Here is a 27,455-nt window from a genome sequence, read left to right as displayed (position 1 = left end):
ACTTTCCTGAACTCCCACATTGTCTCTTGTGATACCATGTTTTAAATAGTCTCAGTTCATGGTGGAAATATTGCCTCAGCTATGCTAAAAACCTTTCATTCCTCCATAATTTCACTAAATCCTGTGGCAGTCATAGGATTCTTTTTTGAATATAGTTGAAACACAATTTTACATTTCAGATGTACAACATAATAATTCAACGATTCTCTATGTTATGCTATGCTCACCACAAGTGTAGCTACCATCTGTCACCTTACAAAGCTATTGTAATACCTTTGACTATATTCCCTGTGCTGTACATTTTATCCCTGTGATTTAGTCATTCTGTAACTGGAAGCATGTATCTCCACTCCCCTTCACCCAATTTACCCATCCTCCCTCTCCCCGCCCACTTTGCCTATCCTCCCTCCCCCCTTTTTCTCTGGCAGCCATGAGTTTGTTTTCTGTACTTATAGCTCTGATTCTTCTTTTTGTTTATTTATTCATTCGTTTTGGTTTTTAGATTTCACATGTAAGTGAAATTATATGGTATTTTTTTAAGGTAGCAAGGATTATTTTTATTGTTTAGTCACAGATTATTTAAACAGAACAGCTGGGTTAGTGAGTTGCTGAATTTTTTATCATACTCAATTAAGAAGTCTATTGTTTCTTTTTTTAATGCTATTTTTTTAAAAGCAAGGTGCCATCCCAATCCAGATGGCATCATCTATTCTTATGAAGACATCCTGGAGACTAGGGAATTAGGCAAATGACATGACTTGTTTGGGTTGAAAACTAAAGACCCATGGAGTCTGTAAGCCTCCAGTAGTTTGTCTGGCTGACCAGGGAACATTTGAATAGCAATCGGGATATGTGTCTATAGTGCACGTAGGAACTGAAGTCAGCGTACATGATGTCAGCGTACATGATCATAGATTTGTTAAGCAAAGATTCAGGGAGACCCCACGAAGGACTGTATGCCACTAAAGGACTATTGTCTTTTAAGCACTTCCTAACAGCATTTCTTTCAGCCTGAGCCTTTAGATTTTATTATCAGAGGTTTGTTTTTGTTTCTTTGAAGTTGTTTTTTTTTTCTCCCCACTTTTCAGCACTCTGATAATGTGAAGGGCTTCATTCCAGAGAAGTCACTGAAGCAAAGAAAAGCTTCACAAAGCCACACTGGGAGAATTAAAACGTATCACATGAATTCAGCCTTCCCTTTCTTCCATCAACTAAAGAAAGTTATAAAAAACAAACAAAAAATGGAATTAATATGGAGACACAAACATCCAGGGACTTTGAGTTTTGTTTTGTACTTTTACACATGAAGAACAAAAACCTCCATAAAGCCGCTAAAGCTTCCTGACATCATCAAGTCCTCTTCTATGAGTCATTAACTTGCTGAAGCCCAGAAAATCAAATTTGGTTTAAGGCTGTTTGATAATGTAGTAACACAGTAAAATGTGATTCACCAATTAGCTCATGTAATTAGAAAATCAAAAACATGCTCTAAGCGGCTGGTGGACACACATAAGTAAAGTCTGTCGTCATTCTTTGTAGCTGCTGATGATAGTTATAATTACACCTTCCATTGATGATACTGCATCCAAATTCCTTATGGAAGAAAATTCACAAGTACCTGTGTTTACAAATCAGATAAATAAATGAATACTGAGTTCAGTCCATGGTTCCTTCATTCCTCTTTTCTTTTCTTTCCTTCATCAATTATTTCTTGCCAGACTCAGTTAAGGAATAGGGTATCCAGTCCTTACCTTTGTAGAGCTCTCAGTCTGCGAGAACTATGTTTAAATTCTTCTAAGGGTTCTAGAGGGGAGGGGGGTAGGGGGATGGGTTAGCCTGGTGATGGGTATTGAGGAGGGCATGTTCTGCATGGAGCACTGGGTGTTATGAACAAACAATGAATCATGGAACACTGCACCAAAAACTAATGATGTAATATATGGTGATTAACATAACAATAAAAAAATTTAAAAATAAATAAATAAATAAATAAAATTCTTCTAAGGAAGGAAAAGTCAACTGGTTAAGACCCTACAAAGATAATGATGGTTAGAAATTCGTCTTTCTAGATGATCCCTAAATGCTAATGATGTTGTGAGACACATGTAAGAAAAAAGACACAGCCAACTCAAGAATTTTCTCGCTCGGAGATTTTTGCCTGGTTGAAAAGGACTCTGATAAGAATGGGAATTGAATATTTGTTAGGTTATTTTAAAGCCACTCTTCATCTATTCTGTATGCACATCTGTTGACATGAAGGCATATGTGATGTGTCGCCTAGCTATCTTTAAGTATTTCTCTCTGTAAGTTTATATCAATGCAAGAGTTGTTTAGATGGTTAAAGCTTTCTCACTAGGAATTTCAAACATGTCCTACTTTATTCTTTACTTGCTGCTGTTGAAGTACATGAGCATGGTTATGTTACATGGTCCAGGGCTTCCTAATAAATATAACGAGGATAATGGGGATGAATTACCTGAGCTTGAGCCAATAAAGAAAAGACATTTCTTATCTGACATAGTTATTCTGAATGCTATTTTTTGGGAAAATATGACATATAGTTGTGCTGCCTTTTCCACTGACTTTTAAGGTCGTATTTTAGTGTTTGTTCATGGAAGTTTTAAAGATATTAGGAAATTATTTCCCTTGTAACTGTAACATTACCCCTAGGTGGTTTCTTCTTTATAACATCACAATGCATATTTTGTATTGTTCCCTCTACCCCAAATATCACAAATTCTAAGGAATGCAATAAGCTTTGATTATTTTTTGCAAAATTTCACTCATATATTTTAGAACAGCTTAGATTGTATTTTATTTGGATGAAAACATACAATCACAAATATTTTTAAGAAAGTGTGGTTTATTCATAGCCAGAATGAAACTTAACCCCGAATGTTGTTAAAAACACAGCCATCTCCCCCTTAATACGTATTTAATCATTCTTTCTTTTTTTTCCTACTCACAGGTCAATGGAACAGAAATTGAATATGAATTTGAAGAAATTACATTGGAAAGGGTAAGAAAAATCCAACAATCCAAAACCTCAATCTTTCATTTGACATTCTGCATCCTAATGATTATTTTGAGAAATCACACAATTGTGTGTTATACCTTGGAAGTTTCCAACAGGACTCAAAATAAAAATATTAATGAAATGCTTACAATGGAGGGCACAGAGACAAACAGACCAAATCATGGAATATTCCATATGTAAATTGCACTGCCAAGATTTGGAGAAATGAATGAGAAAGACAGATATATTCAGTGAACTAGTATAGCACTTTTTCCTATTGTTTTCATTATTAACATTTTGCTATGCATTTTTAGATACAGTACAAAATATTTTCATTTATGTAATATTAATGCTATCTCATAACTACCATTATCATGCATTTTTTAGTTTAAAAAAAAAAACAGTGATGCATTTTAAAGCCACCCTCATGGAGAAAAAACACAGAAGTCCTGCAGATCTCTGCAAATATGTTCTTAGGGCCTTGGCGAGGCTTTGACAAATTAGCAAATTTCTGTGTAACAACCCTAATCTATAAAGGCATTTTGCAAAACAGTAAGAGAAAGGCCAAAACCACCTAGAAAAAATACGACCAAAAGGCATTAACAGGACATTCATCAAAAAAGTAAAGGCCAATGACACATGGAAACTTGTTCAACCTTATTAATAAACAAAGAAAACAATGATGTTAAATGGCTTTTGTCTGTCCAATTGGGAAAATTTAAAAGAAAGATTAATATTCACTGCCATGGAGTGGACCTAGAAATTGTTATACCTATAAAAAAACAATTTGGAAAAATGGATCAAGACCTTTAAAATGGGCACACTTTTTTGACTCAGAATTTATACTTATAAAAATGTACAAAGATATAAAGAATGTTCATATTGGTATTGTTTATAATAGTGAAGATTGAAAAAGTCAAGTGTTTAGTAATACATTATTTTATGTCCAAATAATAGAAAATTATATTAAATTATATTATAATAGTATTTTTAAGAATATTTAAATATAAGAATGGAAGGCCTAACAAGGTTATCTTGTCAAATTAAAAAAATAAATTTTATAATGGTATGTAATTACAATCCCATAAGTATCAACGTGCATAATTAGCATTCATAAGTATATACAAAAGCCTGAAAGGATCTAAATCAAAATGTTAACTCTTGTTAAGGTCTTTGGATAATGTTTAGTTTCTTCTTTTTGTACACATTTTTTTGCTAAACATTGCATAATAAACATATAATTCATTTACAATAAGAAATAAAAGTATAAGCATTTTTCTAAGCTGTTTCATTCAAGTATGAATTCAGACTCTAGACCTGCACTTAAATTTATATTTCTTTTAAGTTTACTGATTATTCACTTTCCTGAGTCAGGGAATTTTTCATTCTCAGCCTAATTTTTATTGAGCATGAGTGGTTTTAAAAGGAAATTTACATTAAAAGTTAAGTGCTTGACAGATGTGTTCTTTAAAACTTCCATTATGAACTTTGGTTAAATTTTAATGGCATGCTAAATGGAGAAAAATGAGGCTTATGGAAAATTAGCCCAAATGAAAAAAGAACACATTTCTCCTACTAAATCACTAATCTTCTCTCTAGGACTGTCTATATAATTTGCAGATTACAGTGTAAAATGAAAATGTGAGGCCCTTGTTTAAAAATTAAGAATCAAAAAAGATGTCAAGACCCAGGCATTAAGTGCCACGTGATTAGAGATCCTTCTTAAATGCAGGACCCTGTTAGACCGCACAGATCTCACACTCTTGGAGCCACCCCTTCTCTCTCCCCACACCCCCACATCTCAAACATGACACCGTTTTGTGTCATGGCTTTATAGATCAGAAAATCTAAGCTCACTTTGGTGTGAGGAAGAACATCCCGTGGGAGTGAGACAACTGTGTGTTGCCGGCTCCCTTCTGACACGCCCTTGTTTCCAGATCTGGCGTGTCATCTCACTCTTGCCCTCGGAGTCTCAGTCACACTCGGAAACTGGACACTGCCATGAACTACACCCACCCCCAAAACCCCCTGATCAAGCGTTATCCTTGTTGAACAACACCTCTTTTCTGTTCTTATAATTTATTCTAGTACCGCCCCCCTCAAAAAGTCTTCCAACTCCATTGGGACCTTGAGTCACCGATTTTACCATTTCCCTTACCAGTTTTCACCTCTCTTATGCCCATGCCTCTTCCACCCATGATACTCCGAGACTCCCTCTAAACAGGCTTTTACCATTCCTTCTTCTCCTCTCTCCCTTGCCGTGCTCCTCCAGCAAAGCCTCAGCCCTCCATGCCAGTGCCTGGGCAAATGAATGGGGCTAGAGAAGCACTCGTTCATCTCACTTTAAATTTATAGCTATTGATTTCAAGTGAAACTTCAAAACATCCTAGTAATTCTTAGACATTTCTTTAGAAAAATCACTCTCTCATTCTCTGGGACAACAGATTCACAACTTATTTGCTCTCCTCAAATCTCAAACACCCTCTCCCTCATCCTCAGTCTCCACTGTTGACCTCTCTTCCTATGTCCTTGAGAAAACCCAAGCAGTCACAGGAAGACCGCCTGACCTTCCTACCACCTGCTCTGCCAGTGTGCTCTCCCTTTTTCCAAGGGAAGAATGTTCCCTGATCCTTTACAAGGCCAGCCCTTCACTTGTGATCCTCTTGTCCCTTTAAGGACTCTGTTTCTGCAGTTGTCTCCTCTCTCTCCTGCAATATCAGTTCCTCTCTCTCTCTCTTTTTTTCCTGGATAAATTTAATGCAGACATGATGAAATATCTCTCATTAAAAAAGAAAAAAGTCCTGTAGCAATGGAGTAATATAGGAAAAAGCAAACAAAACAAAATGTCACTTGGCCCAATGTTCCCTTCCTGTTATTGTTTCAAAGTTCTAATTTCTTTACCAAAAATCTAGGAAAGTTATCTATTTTCAATAACTCCACTTTATTACTTCATTTTCTTATTTTAACCTAGTTCATTTTTTTCATCAGTAGTCCTAAAACCATCTTCATCGAAGTCTTGACAGGCTCCATCTTGCTAAGTTCAAGCATCACTTCTCTGTGCTGACTTCTCAGCAGCATTTGATGCAGCTATCACTGACTCCTTCCTTCAAGATAATAATTCCTTGCCTTGCAAGACAAAATATTTCTCCCGATTATTCACCACCTCATTGACACTCTGTCTTTGTCTCCTTGCTGGCTCCTCCTCTAAATGTTGGAGCACTCCAGAAACCCAGTGCACATACCTCTTCTCAACCTCTCCTTATTCCCTTAGTGATCTCATCCAGACCCGTGATGTTATATACCAGCTATCAGCTGACAATTCCCAAATCTGAGTTATGATCTCTCCTGCATTCCAAATGTGTACAGCTAACTGTCCAGTTGGCATCTCTGCTAAATATCAAGAAGGTCTTCTCAACTGAGTATGTTCCTAACAGAATTCAAGATTTACCTGCACTCCCTACCCTTGGGGCAAAAGCTGCTCCTACCCTAATATTCCTCATCTTAGCTAATTGGTTCTATCATTTTCCTCATTATTCAAGCCCCCCCCCCAGAAAACCTTCTCTAAGAGTCTTGCCTAATTGTTCTTTTTCCCTTGGCCTCCAGAGCAAGTCCTACCCGTGCTCCCATGAAAATATATTTCAAAATCAATCAAGTATTATCACTGACCCTGCTGAATTCAAGCCCAAACTAATATCATGCTCATGCCTGGACCACTGTAGTCGTTCCCACTTTTGCCCACTCCTCAAAGTAGCCAGAGTAATCTTTTTCAAAATATAAACCAGATTATACCACTTTTATTCTTAAAACCCTCCAAGGGGTGATAATTATACTCATTAGCATCACCTACAAGACCTTATACAATCTGACCCCTCCTTCTCTCTATGACATTATGCCCTCACCACCAACTCCTATAACATTTCACACATACTTTCTTGTCGTTCCTCCAAAAAGCCAGGCTTTCCCTACCTTAAAATCTTTATATTTGTTATTCTATCTTCCTGCTGGAATCTCCCCTTGGATCTTTACCTGGCTTGCTCTTTCCATCATTTAAATATCTGTTCAAATGTCTCAGAAAAGTCTCCCTTGTGCACACCATTTAAATTAGTACCAGCATGGGGGGTGAGGGGATGGGTTAGCCTGGTGATGGGTATTAAAGAGGGCACGTTCTGCGTGGAGCACTGGGTGTTATGCACAAACAATGAATCATGGCACACTACATCAAAAACTAATGATGTAATGTATGGTGATTAACATAACAATAAAAAATTAAAAAATAAATAAATAAATTAGTACCAGCATCCCCATTACACTTTTTTCCACTTTCATAGCTTTATGAGTTTTTTTAATTTCACTTAACAATATCTGAAATTTATATTATTAATTTATTTATTGCCCATTTTGTTAATATCTATCTCCCTCCCTAAATATATGGTATATATAAATATATAGTCACTTCTGTATCCAATTTGCCTAGAACATTGTCTGGAATATAGTATATACTCAGTGAATATTTGCTGTATGAATGGATTATGCCAGTGCTCTACCACTGTAAGTGCAGTGAAGTAGAGACACATGGCCTGCATTTGAATCTTCGTTCTATCACTTACTGACTGAGTTAGTTTGAGCTGAATACTTAACCTTTCTGTGCGTCAGTTTCCACATCTGAAAATGAGGCTAAAGTATCTATAATTATCTCCTACGGTCTTTGTGATGATTAAATGAGTTAATATAAAGGTTTAGGGCAGCATGCATAGTTGTTATTCTTCACTTTTCCTTTGTGCTAACATAGTAGTTCTCACAAGTGTTATTTATTAGGATCATGAAGAAAGCTTATTAAAAACATAGCCTCGGGTGCCTGGGTGGCTCCCAGATGGTTGAGCGTCTGCCCTCGGCTCAGGTCATGATCCCAGGATCCTGGGATCAAGTCCCACGTAGGGCTCCCTGCTCGGCAGGGAGCCTCCTTCTCCCTCTGCCTCTCTCTCTCTCTGTCTCTTATGAATAAATAAATAAAATCTTTAAAAAAATAAAATAAATACATAAATAAAATAAAAACATAGCCTTCCAGTCTCAGTGATCTAACTGGTCTAACTGATCTAACACTAACTTTGTTCAGTGTCAGACACCAATGATGAAGAGGTTAGGGTTCTTGTTATATGCTCTTACAGCTTCTACTTTTTCTACATTTAATCTCTATAACATTTAATTTAGTAATGAACTAATCACATTTAATAACACCCCTATGAAGTGGATATTGCCAACTCCATTTTACATATTAGGACACTGAGGCTCAGAAATTAAATAACTTGTCAAAAGTCATAATGTTAGTAAAGGATGGAGCTAGGATTGAGCCCCATGCCAAACAGATAACCAGAACCTAAACTCATTGCCACTGAGTTAGATTGTCCTCAAAATTAAGTTCAAATGTCATTTCGTCCAAGAATCTTTTCTTGATTTTCCCCCTTGGCAAGGTCCCTTTTATAAATTAACCCAAGCAGAGAACTTCTCACACTAAATGATGACTAAAATACGTCTTTTCCACTGACCTATGAATTCCTTGACAGGAGGAATTTTATTATAATGTCCTTTATATTACCATGACAGAAAAAGAGAGAAAGGAATTGAACAATTTCAGGACAAGTTGATGAGTCCTCCTGTACAGCAGCATCATTCAGTGCATTGGCCACTTGCCACACATAGTGAATTCCACACGTGTCTAACGTACATTTGTCAGGCACAGTCCTTGTTCCATAGAATTTTATAGCCTGGTAGAGAACACAGAGAAGTCAATAGGTGAAAACCATGAATAACAGAGTGCTGTGGATACCTGGTGCAGAATAGGGTATTTCCCCGAGGCTTTATACCTGAGCTGGCTTAGGAAAGATGAGAGGAGGCAAGCCATAGAAAAGGGAGTGGAAGAAGGCCTCTCAGACAGGGAGCAGCACAGCAGATACAAATGTTCAAGGACCCATGGAAAAGTAACATGCTTAAGGAACTTCAAGTCCAGAATGACTGCACCTCAAGCTGAGGTAAGGCTCAGAGGGAGAGGCCAGTCTAGATCTAGTGTTGGAGAAGGTTGAGAACATAGATGCCTTAGGTAACCTACAGAGGATTTTAAATTTTATCCCAAAGGCAATGGAGAACCTTTGAATAATTTTAAACAGAAAAGTAACATAATTGTGGCACCTGGGTGGCTCAGTCGGTTAAGCTGTGACTCTTGATTTCGGCTCAGGTCATGATCTCAGGGTTGTGAGATGGAGCAGTGGGTGGGGAGCTACACACTCAGCAGGGAGTCTGCTTCTCTCTCTCCCTCCCTCTGCCCCCCGGCCCACCCCCCCCCCCCAGCTCACACTCTCTCTCTCTCAAATAAATAAATCTTAAAAAAAAAAGGTAACATAAACATATTTGTTTTAAAAAGTTACTTTGGCTGTGATATTGGGTATACGTTTCATAGGATTCAGGAGATAATGCAGGTATGCCATTTAAGACACAATTTAGTGGCTAAATTCTGCCAATGGTGATAAAGAAGGAGATGATTCAAAATATGTTAAGAATGTTAGAAGAACAGATTCAAATGTTTTGTAAGATGAGAAAATGCCAGAAAGAGCAGAAAAATCAAAGTTACCTAGATTATAATTCAACAAATTCCTTTCATTAGCATGGTCTGGGTCTCTCAGCAAAGGCCACCTATGATATTTCAAATCTTTCTGTCACCATGGGCTCTGATGACATTAACAAAGGTAGCTGAGTATAAAGTCTATGCCTCTGAGTTATTTATCCATTATTCATGCATGAAGTTAATAGGTTATATACCCCCAGTATGACTTATATCAAGAGAAGCTAGTTTACCCAGCATGGATAATAGATTCATCATGGCTTTATAACCCTAACCATCATGCATGACTGCAATTTAGCAGAGATATTGAAGTGACTATATGACTATGTGTCACCTCCTCTGACCCCTGCCCCTGGCCTCCCCCCCCCCAAAAAAATTGGAGTACTTTCCTGACTGCTGCAGAATGTATGATCATGTGATACTACTTGAATGTTCTGTCTGATGAGTCAGGGATATTCTTTTGCAGTTAAAAAACAAAACAAACAAACAAAAAAACTTCAAAGATCTGAGCTATCTTCCCAAATATAAGCAATTGGTAGGGCACAGGGAAGTGACTGATTTATTGCACCCTCCAAATTCCTATAGATGGACCAAGTCTTGGGTATAAGCTGGATAACATGGGGATTTTGAAAACAGTATTTGTGAACTGCCAGGTAAGAGGTGACCCATTAAAGTTGTCTGATGAACTCATCAGATTCATCCAGGTATCAGATTAATTGGAAAATCACTGGATGTCTTAATGACTTAGGCCAAATGTGTTTATCTCAAATTCAAATGGAATTAAAGGTCTATTACTTCAAATAATGTAGAAGCTTTGGGCTTCCAAATTCCTGATTTTTTTTTTTTCTGGGTGTCCTCAGCTATCTTCAGTTTAATTGTAACAGAAATAAAAAGCCAGAGTCCCAGTGATATCTGATGGGGTTTCAGTTTTTATATAGTCAGGTATAGTACAGTCTTATTCTAGTCTAATTAAGTAATTTTTAATAATTGGTACACTTCTTAAATTAATCCCAAATTTTATGTATGTTCAATTATCAGTGTATATTTTAAGCAAATGTGTCTATTTGTATGTGCATAGAAACCACTTAAACATAAGTGTGTATTTTAGATATAAATAAAAATATTTACTTAATATGTATGAACTTAGATCTGACTTTAGTTGGCGTGATGGAAAGTATCACAAGATTTGTGGAACAAGAGTAAGTTTATATAGGTAGTGGAAAGAAACATAGTCTTTGAACTCAGACCTTATTTTAAATCCAGGATCAGCCACTTTCTGTGTGACCTTGAGCAAGTAACCTAACGTGCTGGAGCCTCATTAGTTTTCTCCTCAATGAATGAGAAACTAATATCTATCATATAGCATTGTTGTGAAAAGTAGTAATAATATATGTATAATGCATAAAAGAGTTTATGGAACATCACAAATATTCAATATTATTAGCTACTATAAAGTGTGTACACACACATACACACTTATGGAGGCCTCATTTTTTTTTAAGATGTCACTGCTTAAGACTATGATTCTGAGGCTGGGTCAAGGGGCCACTGCATGCTTCCTCTTTCCCCTGTGTGTGTGTGTGACTAAATTTGTGGTAAATGATAAGCTTCTTAAGCGATCCTCCAAATGTTCATATAACCAATTATCAGTAGAGTCTGCTCTTGAGTTTGCAGACATAGCTTCCTGCAGAATAACACAGTGCTATTTGTAGCTCTCTCCTTTGTTAAGCTAACAAGAATTTAGTTCCAAGCTAGACACGTAGTTGCAGTGTATTCTTTTGTCTTCGATAGCTTCAGGCTATGACATTTGCTTCACATGCCCCAAGAGGTCCATAAAGTCTTATATTCTAACAACCCCCCACTTCCAGTCTCTACATATGATACAGTGAGCGGCTATTGTGTCAGAGGGAACTGGCAGAAGGAACATCCCCCTTTCGGGGAACGGCTCCTCTCCCCATTCTAACCATGGTGTTCTGGGGACAACTGCTGGTCGTGGCACCATCACACAGGGGATTGGTCTAGAGCTGCTAATTGGAATTACCCAGTGAGACAGTAAAAAATCACAGACCTGTACCTCTGAAACAAATAATGCATTATATGTTAAAAAAAAAAAGTAGGAAGGGAAAAATGAGGGGGTGGGGAATAGGAGAGGGAGATGAACCATGAGAGACTATGGACTCTGAAAAACAAACCGAGGGTTCTAGAGGGGAGGGGGAGGGGGGATGGGTTAGCCTGGTGATGGGTATTAAAGAGGGCACATTGTGCGTGGAGCACTGGGTGTTATACGCAAACAATGAATCATGAAACACTACATCAAAAACCAATGATGTAATGTATGGGGATTAACATAACATAATAAAATAAAATTAAAAACAAAATAAAAACACTACATCAAAAATTAATGATGTAATGTATGGTGATTAACATAACATCATAAAATTTAAAAAAATTAAAACAATTAAATAAAATAAGAAAAAAAAATAATAATACTGATGCCCGAGCCTGGTCCTAGACCAAATGGGGAAGAACCTCAAGAGGGTGGAGCATGGGAAATCCTTATTTTTGAAAACATTCTTAGTGATTTAATGCACAGTTTAGGGGTTGACACCTGAGCCAAACTGAACCAATAAACGTGCTCCTGAGGACTTTTCCCACTAGAGTGTGGGGGATAGAGCAGTGCAGCATAGGATCATGTAGCAAAGCTGGGAGATAGGAGGCAGAGGAGCCCTGTGGGTCTCCTGCTGTGTGGGGTCAGCCCATCTGAGAAAAGGAGCCTTCCTGCTGAGAAAGCCAGAGACAGAAAATGAGAAAGGGTGGAAGGGAGGGAGGGAGGGTGAGAGAGAGAGAGGAAGAGGGAGAAGGGAAAAAAGAGGAGAGAGAGAGAGAGAGAATTGGAAGCATCCAGTTCCCCTATTAGGTCTGTCGTAAAGGCAACCAGACACCACTCCCTATCCAATGGCTACCTGAGTCTTCCCTTAAATTCTTCTTAGCCAAACTAATTTAAATCAGGCACCCACAACTTGCCAACATGTGCACTTAAGCAAATGTATCTTGGTGTTGTAGCATCTCTCTCACTGTGCTGAAGTTCCGAGTAGGTCCTAGGTTATAGCTAGGTCCGTGCTCTAGCCTGTTCTCAAAATAAATGTTGCCTTGCTTAGATTCTTTACCTTTTCTAAATTCTAGTCCTGTCTCTCACCACTAAGGTAAGATCATAAAGCAAAGCTCTCCAGTAGAAGAGTGTTGGCAGGTTGCAGTAAACCTTAATACCCCAAAGCTTACCCATACCATTTCCTTTAAAGTAACCCATTACTGTGTTCCAACTCCCAGAAATAAAAGAGCAATAAAAAAAAAAAGTGGCAGGTAAAGAGAATGGCTGGTCACAGGTCAATGAATTGAGGTCTCTACTGTCTAGAAACATTTCTGATTTGGGAACCAGCAAGCTTTGTACACGGGGAAAGTGGTCTGCAGCATGAACTATTGGACTCAGCTGTCAGAAAAAAAAGAATGACTGCTAGAAATATAGTTTACAGACATTTGAGGGGTCATTAATCTAACTTTTCTTTAAATGTAAGCACCAAAGTCTCAGGATTTCGGAGCTCCTGGTAAACATACCTCAAAGGGCTGATTTAGACGAATCAGCACAAAGTACATCTAGCTGAAATTCAGCTGCTGACTCCAACCATCTCCATTTTTCTTCATAAGCTCCCAACTAAGTTATCTCCCTTCTTTCACCTCACAAACCCTCTGTTAACAGAGTATTAACAAGTGCTCCCTTCTGGTTCATTAGTCTGGCCTCAGTGCCCTCACGTCATCTAAAGTGGCCGGTGTATTTTCTTCTGTGAACCACTTGTTAGGCTATCTTTCTTTGACACTGATTATTACACGCACATTTAATGCTAGTGTAGTGGAACTTCTAAACCTACCATCTTTTAAACAAAACCCACACTGGGAAGACTTACACAGAAATGATAAAACTCTATCATTCCCGAGTTGAATTTTCTAAGCAGAGCAGATCTGTTTCTGTGGCTTGTACCAACAAGATATGGATGGTTAAGAAAGTTTGGCAAAGAGAACTCTCACTGTTCAGGATTATGATGAGGGTCCTGGAAAGCAAAGACCCAAGGGGCACCAATACAAGCCACCAGAAATCACACATGGGTCACTAAATACTAGATCTTGGAAATGGTAAAAGTGGGGTATTTTGCTACTTGTAACTGAACAAATTCTAACTGATGTAGCAAGGGCAGGAGCAAATGCAGTCTCAGTAGCCCAACTGTCAGGCTAGCAAACAAATGTAACCTCAGTCCTCAGTGCTTCTCTTGGAGCCACTTCAACCATCTCCGGAATGATCCCACGGTTCTATGTCCTTACACAGTGACAGACAACTGTACATCCGTTAGTCATGTTTCCCTACAAGTGACTGCCACGACATCCACAGTCCCTCTCTGAGATGTCCCCTCCAGTCGGTCACGTTTCTACTGTACCTTTCCAGTGTTGGTTGGACATTTGTTGGTTATTTATCCATTTCATTCTTTTTACCTTTCTCACTTTGCTAACTGTACCCAGATTTTAGTTCAGATATCTACCTTGGCCACAATAGCCCACGTGATTTGATGGAAGCTAAGGTGACTCTTAACTCCAAGGGTAGTTTCTGATTTAGGCCAGTTAGCACATCCTACTGCCCTGGCCTCCATCAGGTGGTGGATATGCAACCCAAACAAGTACAACCAGAATTTCACGACTTTTACTCAGAATTCTGAGACAGAAACCACCCTCTTCCATGGGCATGGAAGTGAGGAACTCTATAGCTCAGATAGTAGTATGGAGCCATTTATGGCTATAAGAAGATTCCAGCTTTAGAATGAAGAAGCATTTTAGATGGCAGAGTAGATAAATGGGCTAAAGATCAGTCTTGGCAACATCTTGAGACCATGACTCAAACCACTTTTGGAGCACCCCTTCTGATCAACTTTCTCTCTCTTTACGTTCCCTTACAATGAAAACCTGCTTTAATGGGGAGAAAAGAAAAGGAAAAATACAAGAGAAGAAACAAAAATACTAGTAATATCTCAAAATAGAGATGCATAGTAGAAAAACTGAAAGTTATTTCAAGAATTTAAGAAATAGAACTGGTGGGTTTAAAAATATATATTTTATCCACTTAGCTTAATGAGCTTGAGCATTTTTAAACTTTCAAATGATCTATCCTTTTGAGAAATGGAATGCATGTGTTATGAAAATATTCATAGGTATCGACACTTCTATGGCATATTATCTAGTTTTATTTATTTTTTGTTTTTTTAAAGATTTTATTTATTTATTTTAGAAAGAGCTAGAAAGAGAGAAAGAGAGAGGGAGAGAACGAGTGCATGAGTGGGGGGAAGGGGCAGAGGCAGAGGGAGAAACAGACTTCCCCCCACCGCACCCCCAAGCAAGGAACCTGATGCGGGACTCAACCCCAGGACCCTGAGATCATGACCTGAGCCAAAGGCAGACGGTTAATGGACTGAGCCACCCAGGTGCCCACGTATTATCGTTTTAAAGTTTACAATGTTCCGTCTATATAGACTCTGCCTAAGTTAAACAAGACATATTTAGTCACTAAGAAGAATGTTGCCTTGGATTTAATTCAGGATCACCAATCAGTCTTTACTGATCCTAAAATTGCTCTTCACTCCCTTACCATTTTTGCCTGAGAAGCTCCTCCTGAAAACCCAGCTCGTGAATTACCTTATCTGAACAGCTTTGTCAAATTCTCTCAGTTATAGTTAGCTAATTTGTCCTCTTTATCACCTCAGGACTTTCTCATTGTCATCTATGTTCATACGGTATCTACCTTCTACATAACAAGGTCCTCAAAGGCTAAAATGTTTCTCAGTTTAATCCTTTTTATTTGGAATTTTACATCTGGCTGTTTTTAATCCCCAGAAGAATTTAGTAGCTCACTAGTTGAATCACTGGAAGAATTATTTAGTCTTCTGACAAAAGTATAGGATAGCATAATATGCGCTAAGCGAAATAAGTCAATCAGAGAAAGACAATTATCATATGATCTCACTGATATGTGGAATTTGAGAAACAAGGCAGAGGATCATAGGGGAAGGTGGGGGGGAAATGAAACAAGATGAAACCAGAGAGGGAGACAAACCATAAGAGACTCTTAACCTCAGGAAACAAACTGAGGGATGCTGGAGTGGAGTGGGGAGAGGGATGGGGTGGCTGGTGATGGACACTGGGGAGGGTATGTGCTATGGTGAGCGCTGTGAATTGTGTTAAGACTGATGAATCACAGACCTGTACCCCTGACACAAACAATACATTATATGTTAATAAAAAAAATTAAATAAACCTTCAAAATAAAAAAAGTACAGGATAAGGATACTTTTATACTGTGTATATGTATATACATATATACACACAAACACATATGTGTATAAATTTTACATACATCTTATATTATACATTATACACTTTATAATATACATATGCATATATTTCTTTCATGTATTTATGTGTTTATGTGTGTCTGTAGATAGATAGATAGTATCTCTCCTTTGTAAGCTGGGGCCAATGCTCAGTGCTCTTTCTAGTGCTGGTAGTAGTAGCTGCTGCAACAATAAATATATCAATCTCTATCACCTATTAAAATTTGAACCTTATATGCTAATCTCTTATATGCTAATCTATGGTGGTTATGTCATATCTTAACAATTAGGTCATCACATAAATTGTAGAGCTTCCATTTTACAATAAGCAGATGGTAGTTCAAGGAAGTTAAGACATTTGTCCATGGTCACAAAACTAGCACATGGCAGAGGTGTTGATATTTCTTCAGTGACTGTGTGGTACCACCGCATAGCATGAAAAATATGGAAGGCTTTTCAGAGTAAAACATTTACTCTTTGACCAGCAGTAATATATTCAGACTGCCTTTAAGGCTTATACATTTATCAAAAGGAAACATTCAGCCAGAGGCACAATATCTTAGGTTAGCTCTGAAAGGCTGAAAGCAGCTTCAAGAGAAAGACAAAAACAAAACAAAAGACGACGTCAGTGAATAGAGATGCATTTATTTTTCTTTGGGATTATATCTTAATATTTGAGAAATAAGCCAGGCTCATCTCTCTACCCACCCCCGGCATCTGCTTAAACTGCTCAAAGTTCAGTAATGTAACCCAATTCTGGGGAAAAACAACAACAAAAATGACTTCGCATCTTGCATATTTAGCATTGTTCTAATTCAAAAAAAGGAACTCTGGTTCAAGCAGTGCTCCAATTGTGTTTTTGAAATGTTCCTCAGGAAAACATACCCATGTTTTCTGCAGTGAAAATTGGTGAGATTGTTAGTTCCACTATCTAGGTAGTGTTATTGCTTCATCACTTGATATAGTGTATATATTTTAATGTGTTCAATGCATATATTATGATATCATGAATATGTTATATCATATTTTAATATCACTTCCTTATTTTCAAACAATTTTCCAGAGATTTCATCCTTCAAACTACTCTGTGAAATGGAAAACATGACACTCCTTATTTTGCAAATGAGGAAACAAAGGCTCAGAAAGTGTTTTCATGGATTCCTCAAGGTCACTCAGTACAGAGCAAAGGCCAGTCTGAAATTCACATCTCTAACTTCCAGCCTCGCTCCTTTTCCTCTATCTCTTGCTTTTTTTATTTTTGGTTTTGTTTTAATATCAAATCCAAATAATCACGTTTTTCTTCAGGTAAAACGACCTCAAAATATTAAAATGTGGTCATTGATTTCTCAAACAAAGCTGAAATCAAAATAAAACTTTCTCTCATACCAAATTAGATTTTAAATCACCCCAAATTATTTAAACTTGCTTTTTTCTAAAGCAACTATCATACACCTTTAGGCTCTTGAGAAGCATTTCCACATACCAAGTTTTTGTCTTGCACCACCAGTAGAAAGGAACCCTTCAGACTTCTAAATTTTGAACATTACTCTAGGAAAGACATTTCTTACATCAATTTAAATTATTTTCCAGTAATTCCTACCAAACTATTTCTACCAGTAGAGCAATGTATTCCAAGTGTGGATTTTATGGCCATTTAGCCTGAGATCAAACTGTGGCTTTAACAACAATTTAGTGAGTTTGAGCAAGTCCCTTAATCCATCTGTGCCTCCCTATGCTCATTGGTAAACTAGGGTTGACAATAATTCCAGCCTCCTAAGGTTATTATGCGGACTACATGCATTCATATTAAAATAAAGTACTTGAAACAGTGCCTGTCCCTAATGCTATACAGGAGTTAGTCATTATTATTACTGGCCTACTTGTTCTTCATGTGATGGGCCTCAAATGATTTCAAAAAGAAATCAAAGTTCACTCTCTCCCTTGAGACTTTTCTCCTGCAGAATTATCCCTACTCCCCTATTCCTTTAATTATTCCTCACACGGTTCCCTTCTTTTGGCAGTGCTCCTAATGATGATTACTTTTTCTGCTAAAATGTTGTCTCATTCTATAGCTATGCGTCGACTGCCCACTGCGGCACCAGAATCCATGCTCTGTTCACTCCACATTAATTGGTCACCTCTTCTGTGACCGCTGTATTAGATATTGTCAATAGGTAGTGAATGAGACAGATTTTGCCTTCAGAGAGCTTAGTATTAGTATTATTAGTATTAGTATTAATTACTATTAGTATTAGTAGGAAAGACAGACATCCTGAATAAGTCATTACTTTGGGGAGATCTATGATCATAGAGTATCAAGCAGGCTTGTCATCTTCTTGTTCAGTGTGAATATTCCATGACATAAACCTGGAAAGGAAAAGAAAAAAGAAAAAGGCTCTCATACTCACTTTGCTGTGGTAAAATGAAAACCTGGGGTTTTACATTGACCAGTTATTGAACTGAATGTTTCTCAGTCTGTGGTATGTTTCTCTGTGTCTGTATTTAATGATAAAATATGCAGGTGACAAAATATTTTGTGAGGGCCATTTATTATTGCTTCAAAATTAAACTCATGTCAGTGTTATTTAACTACCTTCTCTTCCAGCATGTTACTGTAGGGACAGGCTATCTTTAGCCTGGGCTGTTTTGACAGAAACTATGATACATGCTTTTCTGAGTGTTCTACCATGTTTGGCAATGCCTACAAGGATGTTCTTAGGTTAACTGACCAAATCCTTTGCCAGCACTTGAGAATGCAGTTGAAATGCAGTATTCTGCTCTCCCTGGGCAACCTATGCATCACTCAGACCTGTCTGTTCTGAATAAGAAGGGGATTTTTTTTTTCAAATATATGGGAAAATATTAAGGGCATCTGAACTTTGTGATGAAATTCATTAACTGCATTACCTTATGTAGTCCTCCTTGCTACAACTCTCTGAAGTAAGCATCATACTGTCTCGCAAACTGAGGCACTGAGTGATAAATTGATGTGCCCAACATCACACAGCTAGAAGGGGATGGAGCAGACATCTGAAGTGAGACTAGTTCATATCTAAAATTTCACAAAGAACCCCTTGCTCTATAGTTTCAGTATCTCTCTTTCCACTCATTGTCGAGGCTGAGTGTGTTATTTCACATAGCATGGGGATTTTCCTTTTGGAAAGCTTGGCATTTGAACAGCTGATGTGAGGATTCTAGCCTCTGGTTCCCAAAGGGATGTTTCTTAACTTGAACATAGAGTCTACATTTGTGCTCAGTGGGGAAGGAAGAGTAATGACATTAAATAAAGGCAACATTGACTGTGAAATCAGTTACCTTTTAAATCTCAGCGTTATTGAATTAATGAATTAGTCTTAGAAGGCTGTGTATCATTCTTGGAATCCTGAGAAAGGAAATTGAATATTAACCCAGTTCACATCCATAATGCACAATTTATAGCCACATGCAGACTAAAACATATGGTGGAAACATTCTTTCATTCTTTCAGATTATTTTATGTTGAGTGTCCCACATACAGCAGGTCTTTAAACTGACTTGTTGTATATGATCAAAATAATAAAACATCTGTTGATAATAACCTTGAGAACAAATTGGTGCTGCCCAAACTTGCTTGAGCTGTAAAATGTCTATCGTAATAATGACTACAAGATGCAGAGACAGTATTTTAAACACACACACACACACACACACACACACACACACACACACACAATTTGGTCATGTCACCTCCAAAATTATGTCCCCCAATATTGCTGAAACCTCATTCACAGAAAACTCAGGTTCACTGTGAATACGTGGGGCTATTTTTTTAATGGTTAGAATGGTTGTGCATTCTTAAAAAGTCTACAGAAGGAGATTAAATAACCATAGTTAGGCAGTTTCATATGAAGCATGTCAAAGCTGCATAGTTTTGAAATCTCAGAAGAAAGTTGAGCTGTCTGAGCATTTATAAACCACCAGTGAATTGCCAGGCCCCAAACCACCACAGAATTTCCTGCTGTCTGGTAAGTTGCCACAGCCTACACGATTGCAGCCAAAAACATACCCGGTACTGGAAAATCTGTGATTCTCATCACAGTCCCTGCCTTGCATGCTCTGGGACCACAGTCTGGTTAGAAGTAGCCCATGGAATATTTTGTAGTGTTTTTATTTCTCCTTCCTTCAGTTCTGCCATTGGCATGAGCTTCCCTTGGACAGACCAAAATCCTTAGTAGAAATTCCAAAAGAAAAATTCAGTGAAACATTTCCACCTCCTGCTTTGGATAAGTGTAGTAAACGCATTAGAACTTTTAGCTCCCAGAAACTTGGAGTCTACTCTTTTATTGGCCCTGAGTGGAAGCACACTAAGTTTGAATGAGTGCTGGTACCCCCTTTCCTTGCCACATAGAGCCATCCAGAGACTTTGCCTTGACTATAAACACAAATTAACTTTTATCCAACTGTGAAGTTCCTGACCCAGTATTTCCTACTATATGTTGGCTGAAAATTTCAGTTCTAGCCAGTTGTCTCTGGTTCATTATTTTGCCTCATAAGCTCACTGTGAATATATTGCTAGTTGTGCTTCCTAAGACTGTAAACCACTTCCTTCACTTCTTTAGAAAATGGTCCACTAAATGAACAGAAGAGTTTATAATATGCCATTTCCTTTAAACACAGATGTCATGATATAGTAACAATAGTTCCTAAGTACTTGAAATGTACTGCTGAGGCCTCCATTATTTTATTTAAGCTCTACAACAAACAACCAATTAGCTTTTCTTAGCCTCATTGGGAAGATAGGAAAACTGAATACGGTAGTGTTTAAGTAACTTAAAATCACATTTCTATTAAACAGTGGGACCAGAATTCAGTTCCAACTATTTTGATTACATCTGTCCAAGTCCTTACTGTTTCTTACTATAAACTTATATGGTAGATGTGATTCAAACTCTATACAGATGAAGAAACTGAGGCTAGAGAGTTAAGTCACTTACCCACTATATAAAGTTTATGTGAAAAGGCCAGGGAGAGAGAAAAATGATGCCACTGTGTATTTCTAGAGCATGCTTCCTTCTCTGATATTCTCACCTTGGCATCCCCATCAGTTTAATCAGAAAGCAGCCCTTACTATTCTTACCTAATCAATCACTGAGTCAATTCCACTTCTCTAATCCCTCTCAAACCCACCTGTTTTTCTCCAGACACACTGCCTACTGCAGGATGCCATCACTTCTCACCAGGATTATTGCAGCCTCCTAACTAGTCATTATGTACCAGTCTTAAGTCCCCTTCAGTGCATTACTCACACTGGGGCCACTGCGATCTTCCTTAAGATAAATCAGGACTGTGATGTTCATTAGTCCTCATTGACTTTTAGGGAAAATCCAACCTCCTTGGCTCAACACCCAAGGTCTTTTATGTTCTATCTCTCTCTTAAGCCTCCAGCTTATCCCTTACTATTCCCTTCTTGCATCTGGACTCCAGCCACATGGCATGACTTAGAATTTCCCAAACTCACAGGATTCTTTTTCTCCCCTCCTCTTTTTCTGTGAGTGCACTTCTCCATGCCCCATTCCCTTTCCCAACTAATGCCTCCCCAAACTGAATGTAAGCTTAGGCATTCTCTCCTTCTGGGAGCCTTCTCTGGCACACCCCTTAGCTCTTGAGTGCCTTTCTCCTCTATCGATCGGCCATTTGAAAGTCCTCTGTCAAGAACACTATGGGCCCTTTTCCAGAACTTAGGAGTTGAACTCCCTTGGTAGCTGCTCAAAATAATAATAACAATCGCAATGTTCTTGTCCTTCAAAAAAGAGTACATATATTGAATTAGAGAGAAAACAAATAGGGTGGCCTAGTTGCCTCCTCTGCCACAATTGTGCAGCCATTCACAGGGCAAATTTTCCATCCTACCAGAATCCACCTAGAGATGGACAAATAAAAATCTTTACCCTTGGTGAGCTTGTATTCTAGGGGAGGAAACCTCAAATAAACTAAATATGTAAAATGAATAGTATATTAGATGGTGCTAAGTGCTATGGAGAAAATACAGCAGATTTGTATTGACCTTAGTTACCCAAACAGATAAAAGTCATTTAATGTTTCCCCTTGAAATAGGAATTTCCATTCAAAATGGTCATTGTCTTCATCCCTTGACTAGCATAGGTGAGTGGTGTGGTAACTCTCCTCTCCTGGCTGGATTTCAGGCACCTTCAGAAAAGTGCAAGTATGGACTTAGCAGATACTGCTCTTGCAAAAGCATCAAAGACATTCCACAGATACACCAATGGTACAGACTTACACAGAGTCACTATCTCAGATTGTGTTGCCTTTCTCTTTCTCTCTTTATCTCTCTCTCTCTCTCTCTCTCTGTCTCTCTCTCTCTCACACACACACACACACACACACACACACACACACACAAGAGGTTCTTGGAACAAGACTACATGTGACAGAGCTCTATTTCTATCTAGCAGATTCCACCTTCAAAGATTTGGTGCTGGGAATCAGACCTATTTCACTGTTAACTATGACTGGAACATATCAAAAGGCATTGTGCATGTGCCCTCATGGATATTCAGGAGATGAAAAGCTAAGCTTTGAATATGAATGTGCTACTGAGCATTGTCAAGGCCTGAAATAAGATGCTGACCACTAGTGTACTTGTCTCCAGAGTTCCCACTGCTTCCCAAGCTAAACTTCCTAGCACTTCTCAACCCACATTAAATTTACCTCATTTCTGTGGAACTAAGAAAATAGCTCAAGGAAGTGAACTGTGTACGTGCTGTGAAGCTGTAATTGCCAAAGCAATCTCTTCAGAAAGACTCTTTCTGCCTTCTTCCTTGACTGGATCAGGAACTCTTCCTGGAAGCTAGCTATAACACCCATATCACACTAATATCCTGATTGCCTGCATCCTGGTCAGTCCTCTTCCCACCCCTCTGCTAAACTAGTCTTACTTGAAGGCAATATTATTCACTGCTGAATTCCAAACATCTAGCAGAGTACAGGCACCTACTCAGAAATGCATGAAGGAAGAAAAGAAAATAGGTTTCTACCAAAATAGGGAATTCATATCATAGAATAAGAAAATATTGGAGCTGGAAAAGATCGACAACTAATTCAACCCTTTAATTGATTTTGATAGATGAGGAAAATGGAGTGTCACAGAGGTGCAGGGACTCATCCAGAGTCAACACAGGAACCTAATGTTAGGACAGAAACTATACAAACAGTATCATTTCTTCCTCTGGTAGGAAATTGCTGATTATGATATAAACTGATAAAGCATATGCTCTTTTGAGCAAAGAGGAAATGATTAATAAAATGAATAAAATATACTTTTTAAATGAGAATGTACCACTTCCAGTTTACTATATACATTTTGCAACACATTATTTTTCTCATGCATTTTTGACCCAACTATAATGTAAAACAGAATGCTTGAAATGAAAAGTCCTTTAAATATTCAGCAGGTACAATCTTCAGTAGCCAAAATAGGCTATTCAGAGATGATACTTCCACCAGTCTCTTTGTCCCTACCCTAAGAAATCATGTGGCATCAGTTATGCCTTCAGAACTAAAAACATCAAGAATAAGAATAGAATATATTCCTCCCTTATTTGCATTGGAATGCTCATTCTGTTCCCTTGAAGATATTTGACTTTTGAATTTTTCTTGTATTTACATTATAGATAGATAGATAGATAGATAGATAGATAGATAGATAGATAGATAAATGCTTCTTACGGCCTCATATTATGACTATTTCACAGGAGAAACATTTGAGGCAAAAATATTCCTTCAAACTTCTTGCTTGGTTGTCTGTATCACAGCATGCCAACTTTAGCTCAACTGTTTAAACTTTATTTTTACAGCTTTTCGATATATTGACAGTGACCTTTGGTCAAGGGCAATAATATTCTAATCTAACTTCTATAAATATAGCTTTCTTTTAAAGATAATTCTAGTTGTTTGCTCCTGATAATTTTGATTTATTTTCCCTATTTGCTATTTAAGACTCACAGACAGTTTCAAGCCTAAAAAATCCAAGATGTAAAAAAATGCTAATTCATCAGCTGAAGTGCTCTTTCATTCACTTTTTGCCTAGCAATTTCCAGATGTCCTTCAGGTCATGATTTAACTATTGCTTCCTCAAAGATGTTGTCTCTGACCTTCGAATCTAAATTAGCCAGCCCCTGTTATTTTCTACCATGGTAGTTGTGAATTTATTTGTATTTGCTTATTTCTCTTTTTAACATCTGCCTCTATCATTAGATACTAAACTCTATGAAAGCAGATACCATCCTTGTTTTGTTCACCGGTGACTATATAGCATCTAGCACAGTGCCTTGTGCGTGGTAGGTTCTCAATAAATTAAGGGGCATATTAAAAGAAAACTTTTTATAAGTATTGAGAGATGAAAATTCTATTTTTTTAATGTGCCATTGTTTTGGTGCTCACTCTTATAAGCAATGTGTGTGTGTGTGTGTGTTCAGGAATCCTTGCCAGCTGGGAGAGTGAAAAGAATACAGTAGGGAGTCAAGTAATTTTATCTTGCTTCCTGTGTTCTTTTCTAAGAACCTCTCAACCACCACCCTTCACATGGTAGAATTCTGCAAGTGCAAACTCAAAATCACTAAATATCAGATATCCTGATAACACATTGGTGAATCTTCTCTGCCCACATGAGTAATTCAGTGTGAAATCCAAACACAAGAGGCTGTACAAATGCTAAGCCTTTGATAATCACCTCCAGCCATTTAACTAACAGCCTTGACCTTGACCAGAGTTAGAGCCAGGACAGAAGCAGTTCATGTCCTGCTTTTGATAAACATAAGCATCTAGAAAGGATTGGAAGTCTCCACATGAAATGTCAGACTTAGAGAAGTAATCCTGATATATGTCAGAAGAATTATCTATTGTCTTTTTTGTTTCTTTTTTTTAATTTTTTAATTTTTATTTTTTAATTCTTTTCTTTAAATTCAATTTAGTTAACATATACTCTATTATTAGATTCATGGGTAGAATTTAGTGTTCATCAGTTGCATATAACACCCCAGTGCTCATGACAACAAGTGCCTTCCTTAATGCCCATCACCCAGTTACCGCATCCCCCCACCCACCTCCCCTCCAGCAACTCAGTTTATTTCCTATAGTTAAGAGTCTCCTATGGTTTGCCTCCCTCTCTGTTTCTATCTTATTTTTATTTTTCCTTCCCTTCCCCTATGTTCATCTGTTTTGTTTCTTAAATTTCCACATATGAGTGAAATCATATGGTATTTGTCTTGTTTCTTGATTATGTATCTCTCAATACTTCTTCTTACCTTTGCCTGTATGGCCCAGTGTGGCCATGCCTGGGTTACCTTTCCATCTGTATGTATGACTCCTCTACCTCAGGCCTGCTGTGTTACATGCAAATGAGGTTCATCATTATAATCCTAGTGTCTCAGTACTTGACTAAGAGCAGATACTTGATAAATAATACACAAATAATACCACACATGCTTGCCCAATTACAAAGTACCTGTATATACAACGTTTTCTGATTTCAACATTGATATAGCTAAATGAAGGAAATTTTATGGGGCCCAAGAAAAGAGGGTATCAAAAGCTCAGTGCTTAGAGTAACCATGTAAAAAACTAGACCCCATTTATCTATGTATGTGTGTGTGCATATGTTTCTATTATATGTACACACACACATACACACACACATCTACTTAAAGGGCTCAGATCTACTTTGGGTAATACTAAGGCATATTTATAATTAGAACATTGGAACTTTATCATAGACTTCAGTAATCTAAACTGGATTAGCTCCCTCTTCACTCACCTCTCTCTTTCCTGCTTCTCTGTTTTAGACAACTGTTCCTCCATTCCTCAGTATACCCAAGTTCCCTCAGTTGGTTCCTTCTTTACCACTTGTCTCCTCCATGATATCTTCATGATATCTTTCCAGCCTATGTCAAAGACTGCCCAGACTGTGGCTACTGTAATCGGGGACATGTTGTTGTACTACACATACACTGCCCATTTACAAAGTACATGTATATGCAGGGTTTTCTGATTTCAACATCAGGATTACACCTTCTTGATTGGTATTCTATAGTATGTTTGTCTTCTGAATGATGACCCTCCCCTTAGTTTTTCTGTCCTCTCTGTTATTTTGTTTCTCCGAACAGATAATTCCACTTGAAATCAGAGACACTTCCTAAAAGCAAATTAAAAAGAAGAATCAGTTGCACCCATTCTAAGTTTACAAGTATATAGTTCATGATTTTATCCTCTAGTATTGAGCTCTTTTGTTCATCGTGGAAAAGAGTATTTTTTTTCTGTTGTTATAACCATTTAGGTCACAAGCTGGACACAAATGGAGTACTAAAGAAGCAATAGTATATGGTTGTTTTACCCTAGTAGTTGCTTAAGAATGATCATACTGCATATCTGATAAGGTTTTACTTGTATAGGTCTGACAAATTAATACAGAGTAGAGATTGCTCTGTATAGCAACTGTGCCCTTTATTTCTTTGTATCCTTGACAATGCCTAAAATAAATCTTTGCCTATTGTAGGTGTTGGTGAAGGTGTGATTTTTCTCTTGTTTCCTAGGGGATTAGTGAGTATTTAACTTGTCTTCCTATGTGGAACAAAAACGTTGCAATGATATTTTTAAGACTGTCGTAGGTTGATTCATTTTGAAATAATTTAACTTGTGTTTAGAAGATAGTTTTGGATTCATACTCCCCCTCCTTGAGATTGTGATAGGTCATTCTAGTCCTGTTGTTTTGTGTGTCATGGAATGTATTCATTCTGTTATTTCGAAAACGTTTTTTGGTAATTAATAAATCCAGGGAATAGCTTTATAAGTTAGAACTTTTGTGAGATTATGAAATACTTAGTACAATACTAAATATTATATTAGTACTTTTCGTTACTGCTTGTGGAAGTGTTAAATATTTAATACAGTACTAAGTTCTGTATTCTGTATGTTAATAATTTTATGAAAGTTCTAAGCTTTGGAATGGGAAAAGAGGTATCTGGAAATATACTCACTTTTTTGAGACATAATTCACAGGTCAGTCAATTTAAGAAATTCCTTTTCGGGGCGGTACAGAGAGAATGCATAAAATTCATATTTAAGACTCTGTAGTCTTTAAGACACTTTAGGCCTTACAGTTGAGGTTGGGGTTATTGCCTCAGTTTTTCTGTAGCAGGATGTGAAAAGACTACAAATATTTGTAGGGAAAATGAACTTTGGAGTGCATATTTTACCTTCTCAGGAAAAGCAACTAGAAACTCCTTGTCCTACCATGTGCCCTTCCACCCACCATGGCAATTCTGAGTCAGGATGGCAGTCTCTCTCCCATCATGCACTCTTTCTTTGTAATGCATCATTTGACAGTGAAATCTTGTGCAGCATTCAA

At 37.7% G+C, this 27,455-nt stretch overlaps 1 protein-coding gene across 9 annotated transcripts in view; it reads left to right on the top strand.

The window, feature by feature from the left end:
• DLG2 (discs large MAGUK scaffold protein 2) overlaps positions 1 to 27,455 on the top strand; it is a 1,243,318-nt gene that overhangs the window by 573,092 nt on the left and 642,771 nt on the right. For all 9 annotated transcript variants that reach the window (XM_028126804.1, XM_088018006.1, XM_088018004.1 and 6 more), the window contains one exon: positions 2,969 to 3,019. In XM_028126804.1, the coding sequence (XP_027982605.1) occupies positions 2,969 to 3,019 (51 nt within the window). The remainder of the gene's footprint in view (positions 1 to 2,968; positions 3,020 to 27,455) is intronic.

This window comes from Eumetopias jubatus, unplaced genomic scaffold (assembly GCF_037043125.1).
Source record: "Eumetopias jubatus isolate StellerSeaLion01/CBP00866 unplaced genomic scaffold, mEumJub1_p1.0 scaffold_13, whole genome shotgun sequence".
Taxonomy (NCBI): domain Eukaryota; kingdom Metazoa; phylum Chordata; class Mammalia; order Carnivora; family Otariidae; genus Eumetopias; species Eumetopias jubatus.
The sequence above is the reverse complement of the archived record's forward strand: the minus strand, read 5'-3'. Positions and strand labels throughout refer to the sequence as shown.